This window comes from Pseudorasbora parva, chromosome 17, assembly GCF_024679245.1.
Source record: "Pseudorasbora parva isolate DD20220531a chromosome 17, ASM2467924v1, whole genome shotgun sequence".
In the NCBI taxonomy this organism is placed as follows: domain Eukaryota; kingdom Metazoa; phylum Chordata; class Actinopteri; order Cypriniformes; family Gobionidae; genus Pseudorasbora; species Pseudorasbora parva.
Window position 1 is genome coordinate 29,790,128 of NC_090188.1, and position 19,740 is coordinate 29,809,867.

A 19,740-nucleotide genomic window follows, 5' to 3' on the forward strand; every position below is an offset into this window, starting at 1 on the left:
ATATAATATAATATAATATAATACAATATAATATAATATAATATAATATAATATAATATAATATAATATAATATAATATAATTAATATAACTAGGCTATAACATAACATAACATAACATAACATAACATAACATAACATAACATAACATAACATAACATAACATAACATAACATAACATAACATAACATAACAACATAACATAACATAACATAACATAACATAACATAACATAACATAACATAACATAACATAACATAACATAAACAACTTCTAGGAGAATCTGACTAAAATACTGTAAAACGCTGTTTTAAAGTTACATTTTTGTCAAATTCTATATTGTTCAATTCTATTAATAATCAAAAATGTATACAATAGATTAAACACGAGAAAAAAACTTAAGCACATACAATATGCTCTTACTTTTTATTTCAAGTTTTTCTTTAAATGTATACCTGTAATAATAATAAAAAAGTTGGTGTCCACGCTATTGGTCAAGTGCCCCGTGTGTACCGTAGCGTGTTCCACGGGGAGCCCCTCAGAGTGTCCTGTCCGTCTGATGTGTGCTGCTCTAATGAGTGGGTGGGAGGGTCAGGCAGTGCGACAAATAAGGACACGGTTCCTGCACGAGCTTTCATTCTCACTTTTATTTGCAAGTGTGCTTTGGACACCACAGCCTAAAATGCGCTAATTAGCCCGACAGGATTTGCTTGTGCTGTGTGTTTACGCTGGAATAATAAACTTTCTCAGCAAATGTAAGTAGCCGGTGTTCATTTGTCTTGGTTGCTGTGACTTTGTAGGTGTTTTTGCACAGTAGGCTATGTGCGCGGTGTCATTTTCTAAATGATCATATTTGATGTCATCTGAGTTTAACACGCCGCTGTGAGTCCTGTGCTGTCGGCGTCCGTGTACTTCAATGGGAGAAAGAGAGAGAGAGAGAGAGAGAGAGAAAGAGAGAGAGAGAGAGATTGAATGTTCAGCATTGCTGATTTATCATCACTCGGTTACTCTGAGAAATTGCAGTAAACAGTTTCTTTTGACCATGCACGTGACACATTTAGGCACCAGTACGTTTTGTTGTTTATGGATAGTTTTAGGAAGTTATTTTGATTCATATCAATTCTGTATATTTATTAATTAACAAGTGCACGTGGCGTTTAAGCAGTGTTATTGATGGATTAATATACTGATATGAGATATTAAGACAAAATGTTTGGCTTTCCGTTGAATACATCCATAGCTAAAATTGCTTTTCTCTCATTTAGATTACTATGATCTTACGAGTTAGTTGACAACATGCTGATTAACTTTTTTTTTATATAATTAAGAGTTCTGGTTTATATGTGTATAAAGAAAGCATAAAGTCTCCAATTCATGTTTAAAAATACAAATATTTCACACAGGGCAGAAATAATTGCTTGTATGTTCAGAGAGCAGCATTGGTTTCCATTTCCAAGTTTACAAAAAAAAAAAAATAAATAAAAAAAAAAAAAAATTGTTTGATTTTATTAATCAGTACAGCTTGAATAAGTGCAACAATGAACTTGTCACTGCAGATTTTAATTTTTACTTTAGTTGGTTAAACTACATTACATTATGTAAACTACACTACCCATGTAAAACATATGATTTTCTTAGCTTTAATAGAGACTGCACGTTTTCTTGAAAGTTCAAACTTTGAACTTGAGTTTGAAGTTCACGTCAAACGTATGGAACAAAAAAAATGTATTCGATATTTATGTGTGGAGATGGACTAATGATTGTAGCCTTCAAAACTGCATGTGTTTCAAAACTCCACAGCACAAGTGTTTAATTATTTAGCGCAATTTGTTTGCCCTGTTACTTAAGAGCTCAATAACAACAGTCAGCGGTGGGTAACGGATCGTATTAGTTTACAGGAATCTGGCACTGGGTCCCCAGAAGCACCTCATGCTGGAAACTTACTCTGGTCTGGAGTTTATTCTGAGGAGTGAAATGTCACTCTTGGAATTTTGCGTTAAGACGTTTCACCACATAATTGAGGCGCTAGATGATTTTTACACAGGATGATCTGTCCCTGCAGATCCTATCAGAGTGGCTTATATTCATTTGATATTGCTTATTGCTGATTATAGGGCACTGAAGTTGTTGTTTATCAGAAAAGCCTATTGGAAAGTAACTCAAACTGTGAGGGCATGCTGAAAAATGTCAAAAAGAAAAGCAATCAATCATTGTACAGACAGTAACAAATGGTGTTGCGTTACTCAGAAGAGCATCAGAGTTGTAAAAGTGACGTTGTTTTCTATTTCTAGGTTTTCAAGGGGCCCTTTCTCATGTGCCAAAGACGGCATGATGCACTATCTCAGATGGACTGTTTTCCTGTGGATCGTAAATTCCATTCCTTTTACTTCAGGAATGACAGTGAATGAGAGAATAGGTATGTATGCTGTCACCATGAGCACCAAGATGTTTGCTTGTTCTTGTCCGTTTACAAAAGGTTTGATTAGAAGAGATTACGTCTGTTTGGTTTTTCAAGCCTTGTTCGTCTCCGCACAAGAGGTCAATGTTGACTTCACCGCTCTGGTGCAGAGCGCGACTGTCATCGCCTTTAATTAGCGCTCTGTTTTGGCTTTCTTGTTTGGAATCCTTATATGCAAATTAATTGTTTGTGATGAAAGGCGTCTCGCCCTCCTTTAAGAAGCAGGGACACTTGCACAGCTATTTGAAATTCCTTCCTGCGAGGACATGGCGTCAAGCCCTTGACTTGGGTGGCACCAGGACACATCCGCTGTGGTGTTATGTGTCCGATAGAATTGCTTTATCGGTCCCTTTTAGATTAACCCGGGGCGATTTAAGGAATATTACTGCACAGGGTAAATGCTCATGAATGAGAGTCCCCTGAACAAGAGGACGGGCAGGCAATATTTTTGCCAGCTGAGTGAATTGCTATCTCCCGTGATCCACTGTGCGAGCGTGACATCCAGGAAGAGATTTAGAGAGGATTTACAGCAGGTGCTCCTTCTCCTTAAGAGTCGGCAGTTTGCCAGCCGATGTGCTGATTATTGGAATTTCCTGTTAATGCTGTGTTTTGTAGATGTGCGGCTGTGGGTGTTGATATGTTTGTGTGTTCTTGCATTTGTGTCTGTGCGAGGATCCTTTGAATTTGGTATAATTGTTGTTGATGAAGCAGAATTTGTCCTTCAGCAATATCAGGCTATCGTGCCATTGAAGGTTTGACTGGGGCTAGTTGTCTCATTGAGGTCTCGGTAACTACTAGTAGCCTTTTTATAGATTAAAACTACTCTAGGATATGTTAATGCAAAAGACAACTACGGTTGTGGTCAGAATTATTGGCATCCCTGCTAAATATGATCAAAGATGGCCGTAAAAAATAAAGCTGCATGGTTTATTCTTTTGATCTTTCACTCAAAAAATTTACTAAAACCGAACCTTTTATTGAAGTAAAATAATTGAAAGTCTGGGGAAAATCACATTATGAATTGTTTTTTTTTCCCGAAACACATTGACCACAATTATTGCCACCCTTAGTATTTAGTTAAATATATCTGAAGTACTTTCACCTAAAGGATTATTAGGAACACCTGTTCAATTTCTCATTAATGCAATAATCAACCAATCACATGGCAGTTGCTTCAATGCATTTAGGGGTGTGGTCCTCGTCAAGACAATCTCCTGAACTCCAAATTGAATCTCAGAATGGGAAAGAAAGGTGATTTAAGCAATTCTGAGTGTGGCATGGTTGTTGGTGCCAGACGGGCCGGTCTGAGTATTTCACAATCTACTCAATTACTGGAATTTTCACGCACAACCATTTCTAGGGTTTACAAAGAATGGTGTGAAAAGGGAAAAACATCCAGTGTGCTGCAGTCCTGTGGGCGAAAATGCCTTGTTGATGCTAGAGGTCAGTGGAGAATGGGCCAACTGATTTAAGCTGATAGAAGAGCAACTTTGACTGAAATAACCACTTGTTACAACCGAGGTATGCAGCAAAGCATTTGTAAAGCCACAACAAAACCTTGAGGCGGATGGGCTACAACAGCAGAAGACCCCACCGGGTACCACTCATCTCCACTACAAATAGGAAAAAGAGGCTACAATTTGCATGAGCTCACCAAAATTGGACCGTTGAAGACTGGAAAAATCTTGCCTGGTCTGATGTGTCTTGATTTCTGTTGAGACATTCAGATGGTAGAGTCAGAATTTGGTGTAAACAGAATGAGAACATGGATCCATCATGCCTTGTTACCACTGTGCAGGCTGGTGGCGGTGGTGTAATGGTGTGGGGGATGTTTTCTTGGCACACTTTAGGCCCCTTAGTGTCAATTGGGCATTGTTTAAATGTCACGGCCTACCTGAGCATTGTTTCTGACCATGTCCATCCCTTTATGACCACCATGTACCCATCCTCTGATGGCTACTTCCAGCAGGATAATGCACCATGTCACAAAGCTTGAATCATTTCAAATGAGTTTCTTGAACATGACAATGTGTTCACTGTACTAAAATGGTCCCCACAGTGACCAGATCTCATCCCAATAGAGCATCTTTGGGATGTGGTAGAACGGGAGCTTCGGGCCCTGGATGTGCATCCCACAAATCTACATCAACTGCAAGATGCTTTCCTATCAATATGGGCCAACATTTCTAAAAAAATGCTTTCAGCACCTTTTTGAATCAATGCCACATAGAATTAAGGCAGTTCTGAAGGTGAAATGGGGTCAAACATTACAGTATGGTGCTCCTAATAATCCTTTTGGTGAGTGTATATTCCCATTAATATTCACATGTTTTAGCACCCAATGGTGAAAAGTAACATGAAATTGTCTTGCTATGACTTCTTGTTTCAAAGGAGTATGAGAAAACACAAAGGCCAAATTCCCTAAATCATTCATTACAATGAATAAAACCAAAGAATATATTTCTGACGTGCAGCAAAAGATTGTTGAGGAAAAAAAAAAGGCCAAAGCATTGAAAATCTCCATCCCAGCATCAGGGCAATAATTAAAAAGCTCCAGTCAACTAAAGATGTTTTACGAATCCGCCTGAAAGAGGATGTGTGTGTATATCGTCCAAATGCATGGCGAGGAGGAGAGTTTCCTCACCAAGGATCACAGCTGGAGAATTGCAGAGATTGGTTGAGTCTTGGAGCAGGGGCGTAGCACCAAATTTTGGGCCCTGGGTACAAACCATCTTGCTGGGCCCCCGTACCATGTATGTGTATGTATAGAAAACGGACTTCCCTGCCTTGGGCCCTGGTTACTCAGTACCCTTTATCCCCCCAGTCCCACGCCCCTGCTTGGAGTCAGAAAGCCTATAAACAGTCAGCCCCTACATCACCACATGTTGTTTGGGAGGGTTTTAAGCAAAATCATCCTTGCTCATTCAAAAACAAACTCCAGCATATTCATTTGTCAGACAAAACTGGAACTTCAAAAGGGACATTATTCAATGTTCAGATGAAAGGTTGTTTTTTTTTTTTTTTTTTTTTGCTGCCAGATAAACCCACCAAAAGGGGTTTGTACAAACAGGGATAACATCTTTAATGTTGTTTGCCTATTTTTTTATTTATTTTTTTGCTGGTCCTAGGCATCTTGTTCAGATCCATGGTATGATGGATTCTAGCAAATACCAAGAAATGAAAAATCTAGAAAATGTTTAATCTCATAAAAAATGTTAAAGCCTGACAGGTTCTGCTAGCAATCTTAAAATGGGCCGTGGTTGGATCCTCGATCAGAACAATGATCCAAAACAAACACAAAAATCAACATAAAAATGTGTCTCTGAACACAAAATGAATCCTTGGCCATGACTGTCCCAGTTCCCTGATGGTGGCTTATGATGGAATGGTCTTTAATCTGTTTTCAGGTGTTCTCCAAACTCATCAGCGATTATAGAAGAAGACTCAGAGCTGTTATCTTGTCAAAAAGAGGTTAAAAAAAGTATTAAATAAAAGGGTGACTATAACGTGTTTCGGAGAAAAGCATTTATTTCATAATGTGATTTACCCCACACTTTCAATTTGGGAATTTTCTGAATAAAAGATCAAAAGGATAAACAATGCAGAATTATTTTTTAAAGCTATCTTTAATCCTATTTAACGGGGGTGCCAATAATTCTGACCACAACTGTAGAGCAGAGGTGGATTTTGACTGAAATTTTGAATTGTGTTTTCAGGATTGTGGTGTAAATATATTTTAAATAAATATCAGGTTGGGGCAAGTTGTCACACATGTAAAATGTTGTAATTTGATACAGTTTATTAATTTACAATATCTATCAACTAAAACAATGGTTTGGATTTTATATTTTGCGGTTTCATAGTTGTTTTACTGGTTCAGCTTCAATGAAAAGACTGTAATCGAGTGCAAAAGTCAGGTTTCGGAAATAAAAATCTTATTTATTTTCCCCATAGGGGAGTTGATTTTTAACTACAACTTATAAACTGTAAAATACAGATCGACTGTGAGATACAAGGTTGTTAATTGATGTGTTTTTGCTTGAGCAGTCAGCTTGTTTTTTTAAATATTTCATGTTTAACAGCAGAATTCTTGATGAAAATTTATATTCCCATTGATTCTGAAAATTCCACTATGAAATCACGCCAAAATAACTGCCTTCCTAATCCCATGAAGCTCAGCAAATTACTGTAGTAGTCATTCTCCCTATGCTCTCAAACTAATTTGTACATAAATATGCATATTTTCCAATAAAGGTGAAATGTTTTTTTATATACATAATCAACATCTTTAAAAAGAATAGTTTTATATCTATATGTATTGATTATCATTTGCAAAGCTTCATGAAATCAAAGTCTTACTTTCTTCCTTTTTAAACTAAAGCAACCTTTTGTCAAATACTTTTTTTTGCTTCAAATCAAAGTTTTAGTTCCTAATTTGGAACTTCCTAACTGTTGGAAGGGCGTTTTGTAGCCAAGACTTAGTTTAAGATAAAATATATTCTCAGAAATAACCTTCCCTGAGACATATTCTGTGGCTTAAAATGTGACATCCATACGTTCAATAAGCTAAAACATTACCAGCTCAATTGCTTCTTTAATGTATACTATTTCTCTTCTCTGCAGATCACACATGTCCACCCTTAAAGCTGGAGGAGATATGGCATACCAGTGTGAACATTCACAGAGAATTCACAGGTACAAACAAAGATATACTGTATATACAAACAGAAATCAAGCACAGCTCATCCTCATGCAGAGCTGTTAAACATCAAACTGCAGGCTGTTTAAAACACCCCTAATGTTGTACATGGCAGTAGCTGACATAGCAGTTTATACAGCTAATTTTGCATTTCCTGAAAGAAATACCAGTTATTGCAAGCTAGCGAATGAATACTGATGTAGGTAAGCTTAGCTTTTCTAAGATTTGGTTCTGTGAAATACAGCATCATGCTATCTGTTGGCTGCACATAGGAATAAACGGTCACTGTGTAAAGATGTGTATACTTGCTAGCAACTGCTTTCTTCTGTCAATATTTTGTGTCTAATTCTTTACTTATGTGGCAAGTAGCTGTGTAATAAGCAGGATAATGTACATCCAGCCAGTTGTTATCGCAGAAAAAACCCCTTCAGGGTGATCACCCTGTCAGAGTTTATTCTGTGACAACAATCGGCTGGATGTGCAATTTAATGCGTACTTGCTAGATAAACATGTACAATTTTCTTCCAAATGGAATGGTAGTGGTAATTGTTAAATACATTAACGTAAAGGATTATTAGGATCACCTGTTCAATTTCTCGTTAATGCAATTGTCTAATCAACCAATCACATGGTTACGCAGTGACTGTGATGTAGCCAAATCTGAAATACAAATTGGCAAAAAGATCATAGGAAACATCATACTTCAGTTCTCAAAAAATATAAATATATAACTTATATTTTTACCAAATGAATAGCCTTGTCAAATGACTATCGTTTTAACTTATATGGTGGAAAAGGTGACATTTGCTAGAAGGATCAAGTAAAGGAAGGATATGTAAAGTCCTCATGCCTCCCGAGCAGCCTGGAACATGAAATGTGTCCATGTGAGCAGCTTGTTTACCTGAAGATTCGCTCCATTTCTGTCAGGTCTATTAAGTCAAGAACAAAATAGAAATGATTTAGGAATTTTTTAATAAATTGCAATTCAAGTTGATAATTCTGAATAAATGCTTTGGCGGTATAGCTCTGTTCAGGGAATCCTCTGACCTTTCATGAGCACAGCAGTAGCATTAGGGAACGCTTGCACAGTTTAGCCTGTGAGAGCTGAACTATTCCCCCTATGAACAGAGCAGCAACGATGACAAAGTAAAATGCCACGTTATACACGACATGGAGGAGCTGGGGAGGTGGTGGGCAGCATAGAGCTAGCAACAGCAGTTTAGGAGCGAACTGAATCTGTTTGAAGATGCGCGCTGTTATATCATGGCCATTAGCAGCGAGGGGAGTGTGAACAGCTGATGGACTGATGCATCTCAGCTGAGCAGAAACAGCTGATGAGACCAAATAGCGTTAGCAGCGCCTTGACTACCTAGCCTGCCAGAACTGACGCTTACGCTCAATTTCCGCCTGACGATGAACATGTTTGGACAGATGCAAATGTTGGGGGCGTGCATATAAATGATCCCCAACGCTTGCGTCACGGTTGGCATTATGTTAAGAAGCACTTTTTTTTTTGGTGGAGTTTTGTATTCACAAAATTTATATAAGAAGTAGGAGGCAATGATGTTTGAGACTCACAGTATGCGATGTCCATGTACTGAACTCTTATTATTTCACCATGGCAAGGTTAATTCTATTTTTCATTCTAGGGCACCTTTAAAGAATGAACATTTGAAATAATCGTGATAAACACTGCCTACACAATGACAGAAACCAACTTTGGTAAACAATTATTTGAAATGTAATTTGATTGTTTAGTTTGTCTCGCGTCCATTAGAAAACACTGAGGGGCGGGGGTTATGACCTATACTGGGCGCGGAGGCTTTAGTTTCTGAGAGGAGTGCTGCAGGCTTGGTTTAAATATGGTGCTGACATCTTGGGTCTCGTGTCTGTGCAGTAGTGAGCGTGAAGTTGAGCCGTGATATCAAGGTACCGCCCACACTCTCGCCTAATTAGCAACTTTTCGTGAAATAAACTATGGAAAATTATGGAAATGTGGAGATTAAAGTTAATGCTCCAAGCTCCTTCCTAAATTCACGATAAATGTCTGTTAGTGCCTCAATGCTGATTTCACTCAGAGAAGCTTTCAATCATAACGTCACTCTCCACCCCCCACCCCCCATGTTTAAATGGCATACAAAACAGCGTAAAATGACACAAACTGTCTTTGGAAAAAAATATTTTAAGTGTAACCTGATTGTTTAGTTTGTCTGTCTGTGTCCCATTACATTTCGTGGAGGGGGCGGGCTTTATGACCTATACTACTTCCAGTCACCTGGGGGCGAAAAAAGACGCGCCGGTTTCAGTTTTCAGGACTCGTGTGACAGGCTTGGTTTCGTCCCGACGCAGTTATTATTTCCACGTCCTGCTCCACATTGTTTAAATAGCAAATGCATTTATGCGCCCACGGGCATGCTGGTCTGAAAATGAGGTGTGTTCAGGTGCATTGTTGGTGCGTTGCTATTTTGAGGCACTGAAAACGACTCTGCTAAATATAAAAAATAAAAGGATTGAAATGTAAAAGATTTGTGTACACTGTTGCGTACATAAAGATAAAAATGCCTGCATGTCATAATGTTTAGTCATTGTATGTACCAGAACTACCTGCAGTCATTTACATTTGCAGTAATGACGAATGAAAATAGCTACTTATTTAAACAATCATGGCAAATACACATTACACACATGTAAATAGTGAGTCAGCCATGGTGCAAGCGTAACTGGCTTTTAAAGGGAATGGGAGATGAGATACTGATTGGTTTATTGCATGTTATGCCCAAAACACACTCATTACTCATTAAGAGAATAGGGACAGCCCTTTTAGACCATGTGCCTGGTGCGCAGACCATTTTCGTTAAACTAGCACAAGTGGATTCGGCACACGAAGCCAGAGCTTTCACAATCCGATCTCCCCCCCCCCCCCCTCATTTCAAGAAATATCTGCGTACACACAAGATCACTGAAACCAACTCAAAACGATGTAGTATACATGCCAGGCCAGTGTGTGGCGCTGTAATTCTGCCACACAAATGCAATAAAATCGAAGAAGGAGAGTTGTGGCTAGAAGGGGTATACACTGGTATAGCAGTGGTTGGAGGTGAAAAATCTCACGATAAAATTACAATAAATACATTTGCTAATTAAAAGATGTTTTATTAACGCTAATCCATAACCTTACAATAATGCAAATATGGTAATTAAATGACGCAATATTGATGTTCGCATGCCCAGTGCCTGTAGTCGTATCCCTTTAGTCTTTCACTGTGCCGGACGTAGTGTGAAGGCATCACCGTTTCACAAAATATACGGATTGGCTGTACACATGATGTACACAAGAATGTTGTTTTCAGATTTATCCACTCTGGGACCCAGTTTCAGAAAATATTGGATTAATGCTTCAAAAATGCCAGATCCGTGTGGATGAAACGCTGATACGGTACAAAATTTATACCTATACAGCTAAACTGTGTGTGGACGAGGCCTGAGTGCACATGGCGCTTTAGACCATGTGCTGAAAGCTCAAATAGGGCCCAAGGTGTCTAAAGGCTGAAATCATCTACAAAATAAAGTTTGAATGGAGATAATCACAAGTCGCAGAAGTTTAATACCACTTAGAGGTTTATGACAGGCTCTAAACCACAATGTTTGATGAATAATAATACTGTGATGCCTTGCTAACACTAATCATTCCCCATAAAAGACTACAAATGTGTTCAGTTACAGTACAGTTTGGGTGACATTTAGTGAAAATTGTTCCTTTAGCAGAACATGGTACTTACAGCGATAAAGTCATGTTTTCAATTCCCCAAATGTTTACACTCAGAAGTACTGTACGTTGGACTGGCAAATGCATAAATGTAATGTTTGCTTTTCTTTTTCTTCTCTTGTTTACAGGGTTTGACTTAGCCGAGAAGTTCCTTCTCAGGAAAGGCATGGTGACGGACGACAGGCTGTTGTTTAGACTGGGGAGTAAACCCCTGTTTAAACCAACAGAGTAAGTTCTCCAAATGTTGATGAGGTTTTGATATTGGGCCTTTTATTTTTCCACTCGCACATCAGTCAGATGGTCGATTTGTCTAAAAAAAAAGAAAGAATTGGCGCTAACTGTAAAGGCTAAGCTGAAAATTATTGCAGCAAATGTGCATATCCATATGGATGTTTACGTAGTTTGGACGTGATCGATGAGGTGCAGAATCTTCTCGCATCTGGAGAGCAGAAAGTAGGACAGTTCCTTGCAGAATCCGTGCTGTGATGAGCGTGTTATGATGGGAGCTTGAATTAATGCCCACATCCACATGTTGCGTGTTTTGGTTCGCCTTTCTGAAAGCTTCTCATATAAATCTCCATGAGAGGCCGGTACGGGACAGAGCGCTGGTTGCCTGAACAACTGCATTCTCGGAGCGGTTCGCACGAGCTTACGCTGCTCATGTTTTGAAAATATGCCAGGCCGTCATTGGTTTCCTCCGGAGCAAACTGATATTTTCTCATGGTGTAAGCTTGCTTTCACTTCAGCTGATATCCGGTAGAAAGACTAGGTATATGTCGTGTACGCTTTTAATGGTGTGTTGACATGGAATGACCCAGATATCACAAGCTCGCTGAGATAATTCCCCCTCGCATTGGCTAATAAGGATAAACTGTGAGGTGAGCCGTGAGACATGTTGAATCATTTGGACAGAATTAATTTGCAGACCGTGGGCAGTGGGCTCGACCAAGGAGAAAGAGAGGTGACTGTAATGGAGTGCCGCCTAGAAGAGAAATCAAGCTGTAATGGGGAATCATGTCCTGTATATTAATTGCCTTAAAATGACTCTAATAACTTACAGCTCAAGGGTGACCCCAAGTTCAAAGAAGGCTTCTATGTTAGTTAGACATTGCAGGTATGTTTAATCTACATATAACAGCCTTGGGCATCTATGCTTGTTATGTACGCCGTGTTCCGCCAAGGTCAGTTGTCCAGACCGCAAGAACCCACAGCATATTCATGAAACCAGGGAGCTCAAATGAGTTCAGATTGATGCTCAAAAGAACTCCTTTGTATTTCGCTGAAAACTAGTGGGATTGGCGCGCTCTAGACAAAGTCTGAGATGGGAAGGCTGAGGTTGACATTCTCCATTTCTAGCTTCAAAGTGTTCCAGACGGTCATATGTCATGGTCAAGCTTAAACAAAGGAGGGTGATGCCATGACTAATTCATCTCATTTTGACACAAACAAAAAAGTGTAGTGTTTGCACTAAAACATCTGACAAAAAGTGGGGAATTGTTTTTATTATAATTATGTTTTTTAACAGTAGACATGTCTCTAGCAACGTCTTGGGTTTGATTCTTGAACTTGGATGCGATGCAAATTGCTTTGAAAAAAATCATCTGCCAAATTCAAAAATAAAAGAAATAGTTGTATTTGTGATGCTGTAAGCATTTCATAGTTAAGATTTTTGACTAACATTTTGTAATATTTATTTAAATCAAAAATGGGTGAAATTACAATATATATATATATATATATATATATATATATATATATATATATATATATATATATATATATATATAAACTAGAAATTATAAACAGTATAAACAAAAGAAAACACAATAAATCCCACACACTACTAAGTTTGCATCATCATAAAGTAATATTTTAATGCGCAACTTGAGTATGTATTTATTTCTCATTAAAATATTTTGACAGGTAGGATGATGCTGAGGGACAAAAGGGCTGAGCATTGAAACACACTAAAAGTTTGGAAAACTATTTCGGTTATTTAATAATGTATAATTTTTTATGAAAAAAGGGAAAGAAATCACACACACTACCCAAGACTTTGTCACAAAAATATTTCCAGTGGTTATAGTTTTTTGGAACACGGATTTATTTTTCTGTCTTTAATGCATAGTGGACACAAACCTATTGCCATGTATTTAGAAAGATAAAATGCTGCTTATTTGTGTGTGTGTGTGTGTGTGTGTGTGTGTGTGTGTGTGTGTGTGTGTGCATGTGTGTGTGAGACCTAAGATTACCTACACTGTGGGGAACAGCCAGTGGTCCCCACAATGTAGATGGATTTAGTTTTTGAGAAAGTAAAAATGCAGAATGTTTCATTTGATGGGTAAGTTTAGGGGCTTTCTCTCGAAGGCTACATTTATTTGATACAAATACAGTAAAAACAGTAATATTGTTAAATAGTGCAGAATTTTCAGTCTTCATTCACATGACCCTTCAGAAATCATTCTAATTTCCTGACTTGGTGCTCACAAAAATATTTCTTATTCTCGATGTTGAAAGCATTCGGGCTGCTTAATATTTTTGTGGAAACAGTGATTCATTTTTCCCCCATGATTCTCTGAATAGAAAGTCAATAGAAAAGAACAGCATTTATTTGAAATGGAAATATTTTGTAACATTATTAATGTCTTTACTGTCACTTGACATTTAATCTGATTGCCCCCTCCCCCCACAAAAAATGACTGATCTTCAGACATGTAAATGGTAGTGTATATTCTTTCAGGTTGTCGTTTTTTAAATAACCTTACTTGTGATAAAGCACCGTACCTCATTACTTATTGCTTTAGGATACTGTTCAAGATTAGGACAAAGCATTTGAACACTTTCAGTATGTTCATAGTTAATGTGATGGGCTACATCTGTGTGAACTTAAGGAGAACTGACTACATAAATCCATTAAAAATGTCCCTGGGACCAGATGTAATTGCTAGAAGAAGTTCTGAGAAAAGGTCTAGCTTAATTTGCTTTTGCAAATGCCACTAGGTTTGATAATTTGTTATCTAAAGCAATAAGATGAATACATTAAATGTCCAAAAGTCGAATATTTCGGGGCCGCTATATCCTAGTATGGAAACACACTAAAGTAGTACATTTTTGAGCGTTTGTAGGTCATTTGTTAATTTGTGTTTCATCATCTTTAGTTGTGTCTAATTGATTATTCTCTGTGGCTTCGCACACCTGCTGGGTTGGCCGTAGAGATTCAGCACCCAGTGGACGTCTCTTGTACCTCCACACATTTCAGCAGTGACAAATAACACCCAGTCATCTGCACAGGGAAAGGGAGGATATTTTTAGCGTTTTTTTTAAACAACTGTAAACACACTGTTTGCTCCCCGGGACCCTGGAGGGGCCGTGGGTCAGATGATTTGCGATCTGTTGCTCTATCTAGTGCTTGGTGGTCAGCGGCCTGCTGTGGGGCTTTCTTTCTGCTGCTCAGACGATGGGCCAACTGTATGTCTCCTTGGCTGGAGGTGGAGTAGTTTTGGGGGAAGAGAATGCCAAGTTGTCTACCCAGACCCCCATACAGACACATACACACACACACACACACACGCCCTGCCAGACCTCAATTAAGCTGATCTCTTGACAGGTGATGGCGTTAGTCAGCTGGATGTGTCGGGGGGTGCAGAAAAGGGGTCAAAGAGTCCCTAGCACAAACTCCAAACATCTCTCACTTTACTCGCAGGAAATGCAGCCAGGTCCGTCCTCCAGTTGATATGGTCACATGGAAAGCGAAGGCTCCACTCCCCCAGAATATTTTCCATTAGTTGTTTCACAGATTATTCTGCTAAGATGTGTTAATTGCCTGTTTTGGTATTCATTTTTATGAGAGGCAAGGAGTGTGGGAATGATCTGGAAAGTGTTGGGGGGAGCACAAAATAAAGCTTTTGAGCTTTGCTCATGAATATTAATTGCATGATGTGATGTTCGCTCAGTAGTCCTAATTGTTGATAAAAGGCACTACCTATAGTAAGCACACCGTACATTTCCTTTTTTTGTGTGTGTTCAAAAGTCTGTCATTTCTGTGCCACTATCGGCACAAAGCCACCAAACACAACTGCAATCTGTTTATTTGAATGGCCAAAATGAATTGGATATAATGCTGGCTCAGATAATAGCATTTTGTACCCATTAGCAATGGAAGACTTGTGGAATATTTTAATTTATTTTTTAAAAATGTCAGTGCTGTTATATATTATATTATATTATATTATATTATATTATATTATATTATATTATATTATATTATATTATATTATATTATATTATATTATATTATATTATATTATATTATATTATATTATATTATATTATATTAATTACAAATCTGATTCCAAAAAAGTTGGGACACTGTACGATATTGTGAATAAAAACAGAATGCAATGTGGACGTTTCAAATTTCAATATTTTATTCAGAATACAACATAGATGACATATCAAATGTTTAAACTGAGAGAATGTATAATTTTAAGGTGCAACAAAAGTTGATTTTAAATTTCATAGCATCTCAAAAAAATGGACAGGGCCATGTTTACCACTACGTGGCATCCACTCTGGAGACAAGTTGCTCAAGTCTAGGAATAAGAATGTTGTCCCATTCTTGTGTAATGCAGTCTCTCACATCTTCCTCTTTATGATGCGCCAAATGTTTTCTATGGGTAAAAGATCTGGACTGCAGGCTGGCTATTTTAGTACTCGGATCCTTCTTCTACACTGCCACAATGTTGTAATTGATGCAGTATGTGGTCTGGCATTGTCATGTTGGAGGTCGCAAGGTCTTCCCTGAAAGAGACGACATCTGGATGGGAGCATATGTTGTTCTAGAACTTGAATATACCTTTCAGGATTTATGGTGCCTTTCCAGATGTGTAAGCTGCCCATGCCACACACACTCATTTAACCCCATACCATCAGAGATGCAGGCTTCGGAACTGAGCGCTGATAACAACTTGGGTTGTCCTTGTCCTCTTTAGTCCAGATGACATGGCATCCCATTTTTCCAAAAAAGAACTTAAAATATTGATTAGTCTGACCATAGAATAGTTTCTACTTTGCCACCGTCCATTTTAAATAGCCTTGGCCCAGAGAAAACGCCTGCGTTTCTGGATCATGTTTTGATATGGCTTCTTTTTTGACCTATGGAGTTTTAGCTGGCAACTTTGAATGTTTTCTAGAAGTATTCCTGAGCCCATGTTGTGATTTCAGTTACAGGAGCATTCCTGTATGTGATGCAGTGCCGTCTAAGGGCCTGAAGATTATGGGCATCCAGTATGGTTTTCCGGCCTTGACCCTTATGCAGATTGTTCCAGATTCTCTGAATCTTTGGATGATATTATACACTGTCGATGATGATAAATTCAATTTTTTTGCAATTTTTCTCTTAGAAACTCCTTTCTGATATTGCTCCACTATTTTTCGCCGCAGCTTTGGGGGAATTGGTGATCCTCTGCCCATCTTGATTTCTGAGAGACACTGCCACTCTCAGAAGCTCTTTATACCTTATCATTAATTTAATAATTAATAATAATAATTATAACTTTTCCGGCCTATTATTGCAACCTGTTCCAATTTTTTTTTAAACGTGTAGCTCACATGAAATCCCAAATGAGCAAATATTTGCCATGACATGATATGTTATCTATATTCTATTGTGAATAGAATAAAATATAATATAACATAACATAACATAACATAACATAATAATGACTGATACATTATACATTATATTACATTAGATTAGTCCCAAAATATGGGACACTTTCATAATCATGTTGTGCATGGGTGACCAAACTTATGGCAACTGTGAAAGGCTTTTTTGTAGCTATAACATAATTTATTTTCTTATTAATCTGAATGTTCAGAGATTAGTTTAATATGGGCTGCGTTAGAGTGTTACATTCCATCATATTTGGCATATGGCTTCTGATGTCCCTATTTAACAGCTCAGTGATGAAGTGAATTGATGTCACGGTGCCCAGGTTGTTGTGCTTCGAAACACTGCCCTCACTTATGAGGTCTCACTCGGCACAAGTCCATTCCACCGGCTGGTCGTATTAAGTCTAATTTAGGGTTGTAGTCATGAAATCAGTTACTCAGGAAATCCATAAAAGTGTTTGTCTTATTTTGAATTGTTATTGTAAGCACATTAAAGTTGGAATTCTTTTGGAATCCTCTTGACTTTCCAAACCTTCATGACATTCTTCTGTGGCATGCAATGACAGTCAAATTCTATAGAAAAGCAGTACTGGTGTACTTGGTCAATATGATTTCATTCTTCTGAAGCCATATTATTTTTTTGAGAAACATATTAAAGTTTAAGGCATTATTCATCTACTCAAGTCAAGTTTAAACATTTTATTCACCCTTCCACACATTTTTCTTTGTGTTCCTCAGTATCTTGAGGGTAAGTAAATACAGTTTTCATTCTTGAGTGAAGTATGCCTTCGAGTAACAAAGCCGAACAAAATCTGTTTGAAAAAAACAGCGGTCAGTTTTAGTAATCATCCCACCATTGTCCATAATAAATCTAGCCTCTTTTCTGTCTTCCTCTTATCCAAAAGCATTTGATCTTGCCAGCATGTAAAGTCAGAGTATATATCATTTTAATAAAGTGCATTTTCCTCCACTCTGTCTGTGAAAGCAGGAGACGCGCTATGCAGACGTGCCTAGAGAGAATAGACAATGATCTATTTGAGCAGAAACTCATTTTCAGATTCTCTCTCTCTCTCTCTCTCTCTCTCTCTCTCTCTCTCTCTCTCTCTCTCTCTCTCTCTCTCTCTCTCTCTCTCTCTCTCTCTCTCTCTCTCTCTCTCTCTCTCTCTCTCTCTCTCCTTTAAAGTATTCATACATGATATTTCCCCATTGTCCATTTTCCTGATTATGTTTGATAAAGTGCCAGTAAATTATCAAATAGCATGTGAAAGAAATGAAAAAGGAATATAAGGAGTAATTATTTATGTAACACTTGCAGTGTTATGAGATTCACTCAAAAATTGTATATTATTCTTTCAACAATTTTAATAAGCGGGTAGAAGCTTCAAAAGTGTTTAAGTCTTGTTTCTTAAGTTTGTCACCACTGAACTGTAGTTCATTTAGACCAATGAAAGCATCTCAGTTGTTTCAGACAGTAGGCCGACATACAGGGCGATCTCCGGTTATAAATGGACACATTTACATTGTTTTTGGATAAACTCATCTGATGAATTATTCAGGCAAGACTATAGAGACAATATAGAGAAGAACATGGATGCCAGTGTGCTAAGATCAGTAATTGAAGCTAATAACAAGTTCAGATTCAGGTTAACTGTCATTTCATGTAATATGTTGCTTTGATTATACAATATGTGTTAAATGACAAATTGCTGAAAATTGCAATTCACTGCTAACGCAATAATAAAAGTGCTTTTCTACAAGTGTTTTTGTTCCCTCATATGCAGCGTTAGGAAGTCTGATTCAAAAACAAATCATTTTCCATTTGTCGCTGTTGATGCTTTTCTTGCTGTATGAGATATTTAATGAAATGCTTCTGTTTGTCACAGATTTTCTTGCATAAAAGGTATTTTATGTTTATATAAATAGCATAAAACCACCCCGAGAAGTAACAAGCTCTCTTAACGTAAATAAAAAACAAAACAAAGAAAATATATATTTAAAGGGGTGGTAAAACGCATTCTTTCGAATGCTTGATTGTATTTGTGGGGTACACTGTAACATGTTCATGCTTTGTTTTTAAAAAACTGCTTTATTTTTGCATACATTTTACCTTTATTGTACACTGCTCTGTCTCTCCTTGTAAAAACGGTCTTATAGTTTCCTGGTTCTATGAAACCAGTCCCTCAAAAATACGCAATGGGCTCAGATTGGTTTGTTGGCCCAGCTGTGTTCTGATTCGCTAACCTCCTAGCACACTCCAGCCTACTCTTCTCCACAGCAATAAAAAATGGCCTCGCCCCCCTTATTTAATATTCTCGGAGGAGGGGTTTATGTAAATATTGGAGCTGCTGATGTCAGCAAGTCTGGAGGATAAGGCGTTTTTTTTTTTTTTTTTTTTTTTTTTTTTTTGATAAACCTTAATTGTAGATGTTTGTGTCTCTTGTCTAAAGATCTGTGTTCCCAAATGGACTTTCTCATGAATACTCCATTATTGCCACGTTCCGGCTCAGAAAAACCACAAAGAGAGATCGCTGGTTTGTTCTGCAGATCTTTGATAAAAGTGGGGATACACAGGTATGTACAAGATTCAAGATTTAAGATTTCAGTCATTTTTTAATCTTTAAAATAGACATTGATCAATCATGGTATCCTCAAAACCAATAACTCCTGCAAGACTGACAAAATGATCATTATATAAATGGTTTTCTTTTGCAAAGGCAATCTCTTCAGACTTCCGTCAGCTCATCTCATTAACTCTCTTAATGAGCCACTAATGTTCATCTCTTTCCTACTTCATTTAGGTGTCATTAATAGTGGATGGGGCTAAAAAAACTGTGGAGTTTTTAGCTCAGGGTTTTTTGAAGAACAGCCTCCTGTATATCTTCAAGAACCGAGACCTGCACGCCCTCTTCGATCGACAGTTTCACAAGCTCGGTGTTTCTGTTGAGAGCAATGCCGTCTCCATCTACTTGGACTGCAAACTGATTGAACGCCAGGTGACCGCTGAAAGGTCTGGCATGGACGCGAGCGGACGTACCTTCATCACAACTAGAGTCGAAGATGGACGTCCAGTGGATGTGAGTTTCTCATCATTGGTCATAAATGAGGCTACACTCATTTGCCGAAGCTGAATATGAATGAAAAAGCTT

At 37.9% G+C, this 19,740-nt stretch overlaps 1 protein-coding gene across 3 annotated transcripts in view; it reads left to right on the forward strand.

The window, feature by feature from the left end:
• Positions 1-600: 600 nt before the first annotated feature.
• Positions 601-19,740, forward strand: part of LOC137045021 (collagen alpha-1(XIX) chain) — a 305,351-nt gene continuing 286,211 nt past the window's right edge. For all 3 annotated transcript variants that reach the window (XM_067421446.1, XM_067421447.1, XM_067421448.1), the window contains exons 1-6: positions 601-753; positions 2,290-2,414; positions 7,080-7,151; positions 11,050-11,149; positions 19,042-19,165; positions 19,393-19,668. In XM_067421446.1, the coding sequence (XP_067277547.1) occupies positions 752-753; positions 2,290-2,414; positions 7,080-7,151; positions 11,050-11,149; positions 19,042-19,165; positions 19,393-19,668 (699 nt within the window). In that variant the 5' untranslated portion in view covers positions 601-751. The remainder of the gene's footprint in view (positions 754-2,289; positions 2,415-7,079; positions 7,152-11,049; positions 11,150-19,041; positions 19,166-19,392; positions 19,669-19,740) is intronic.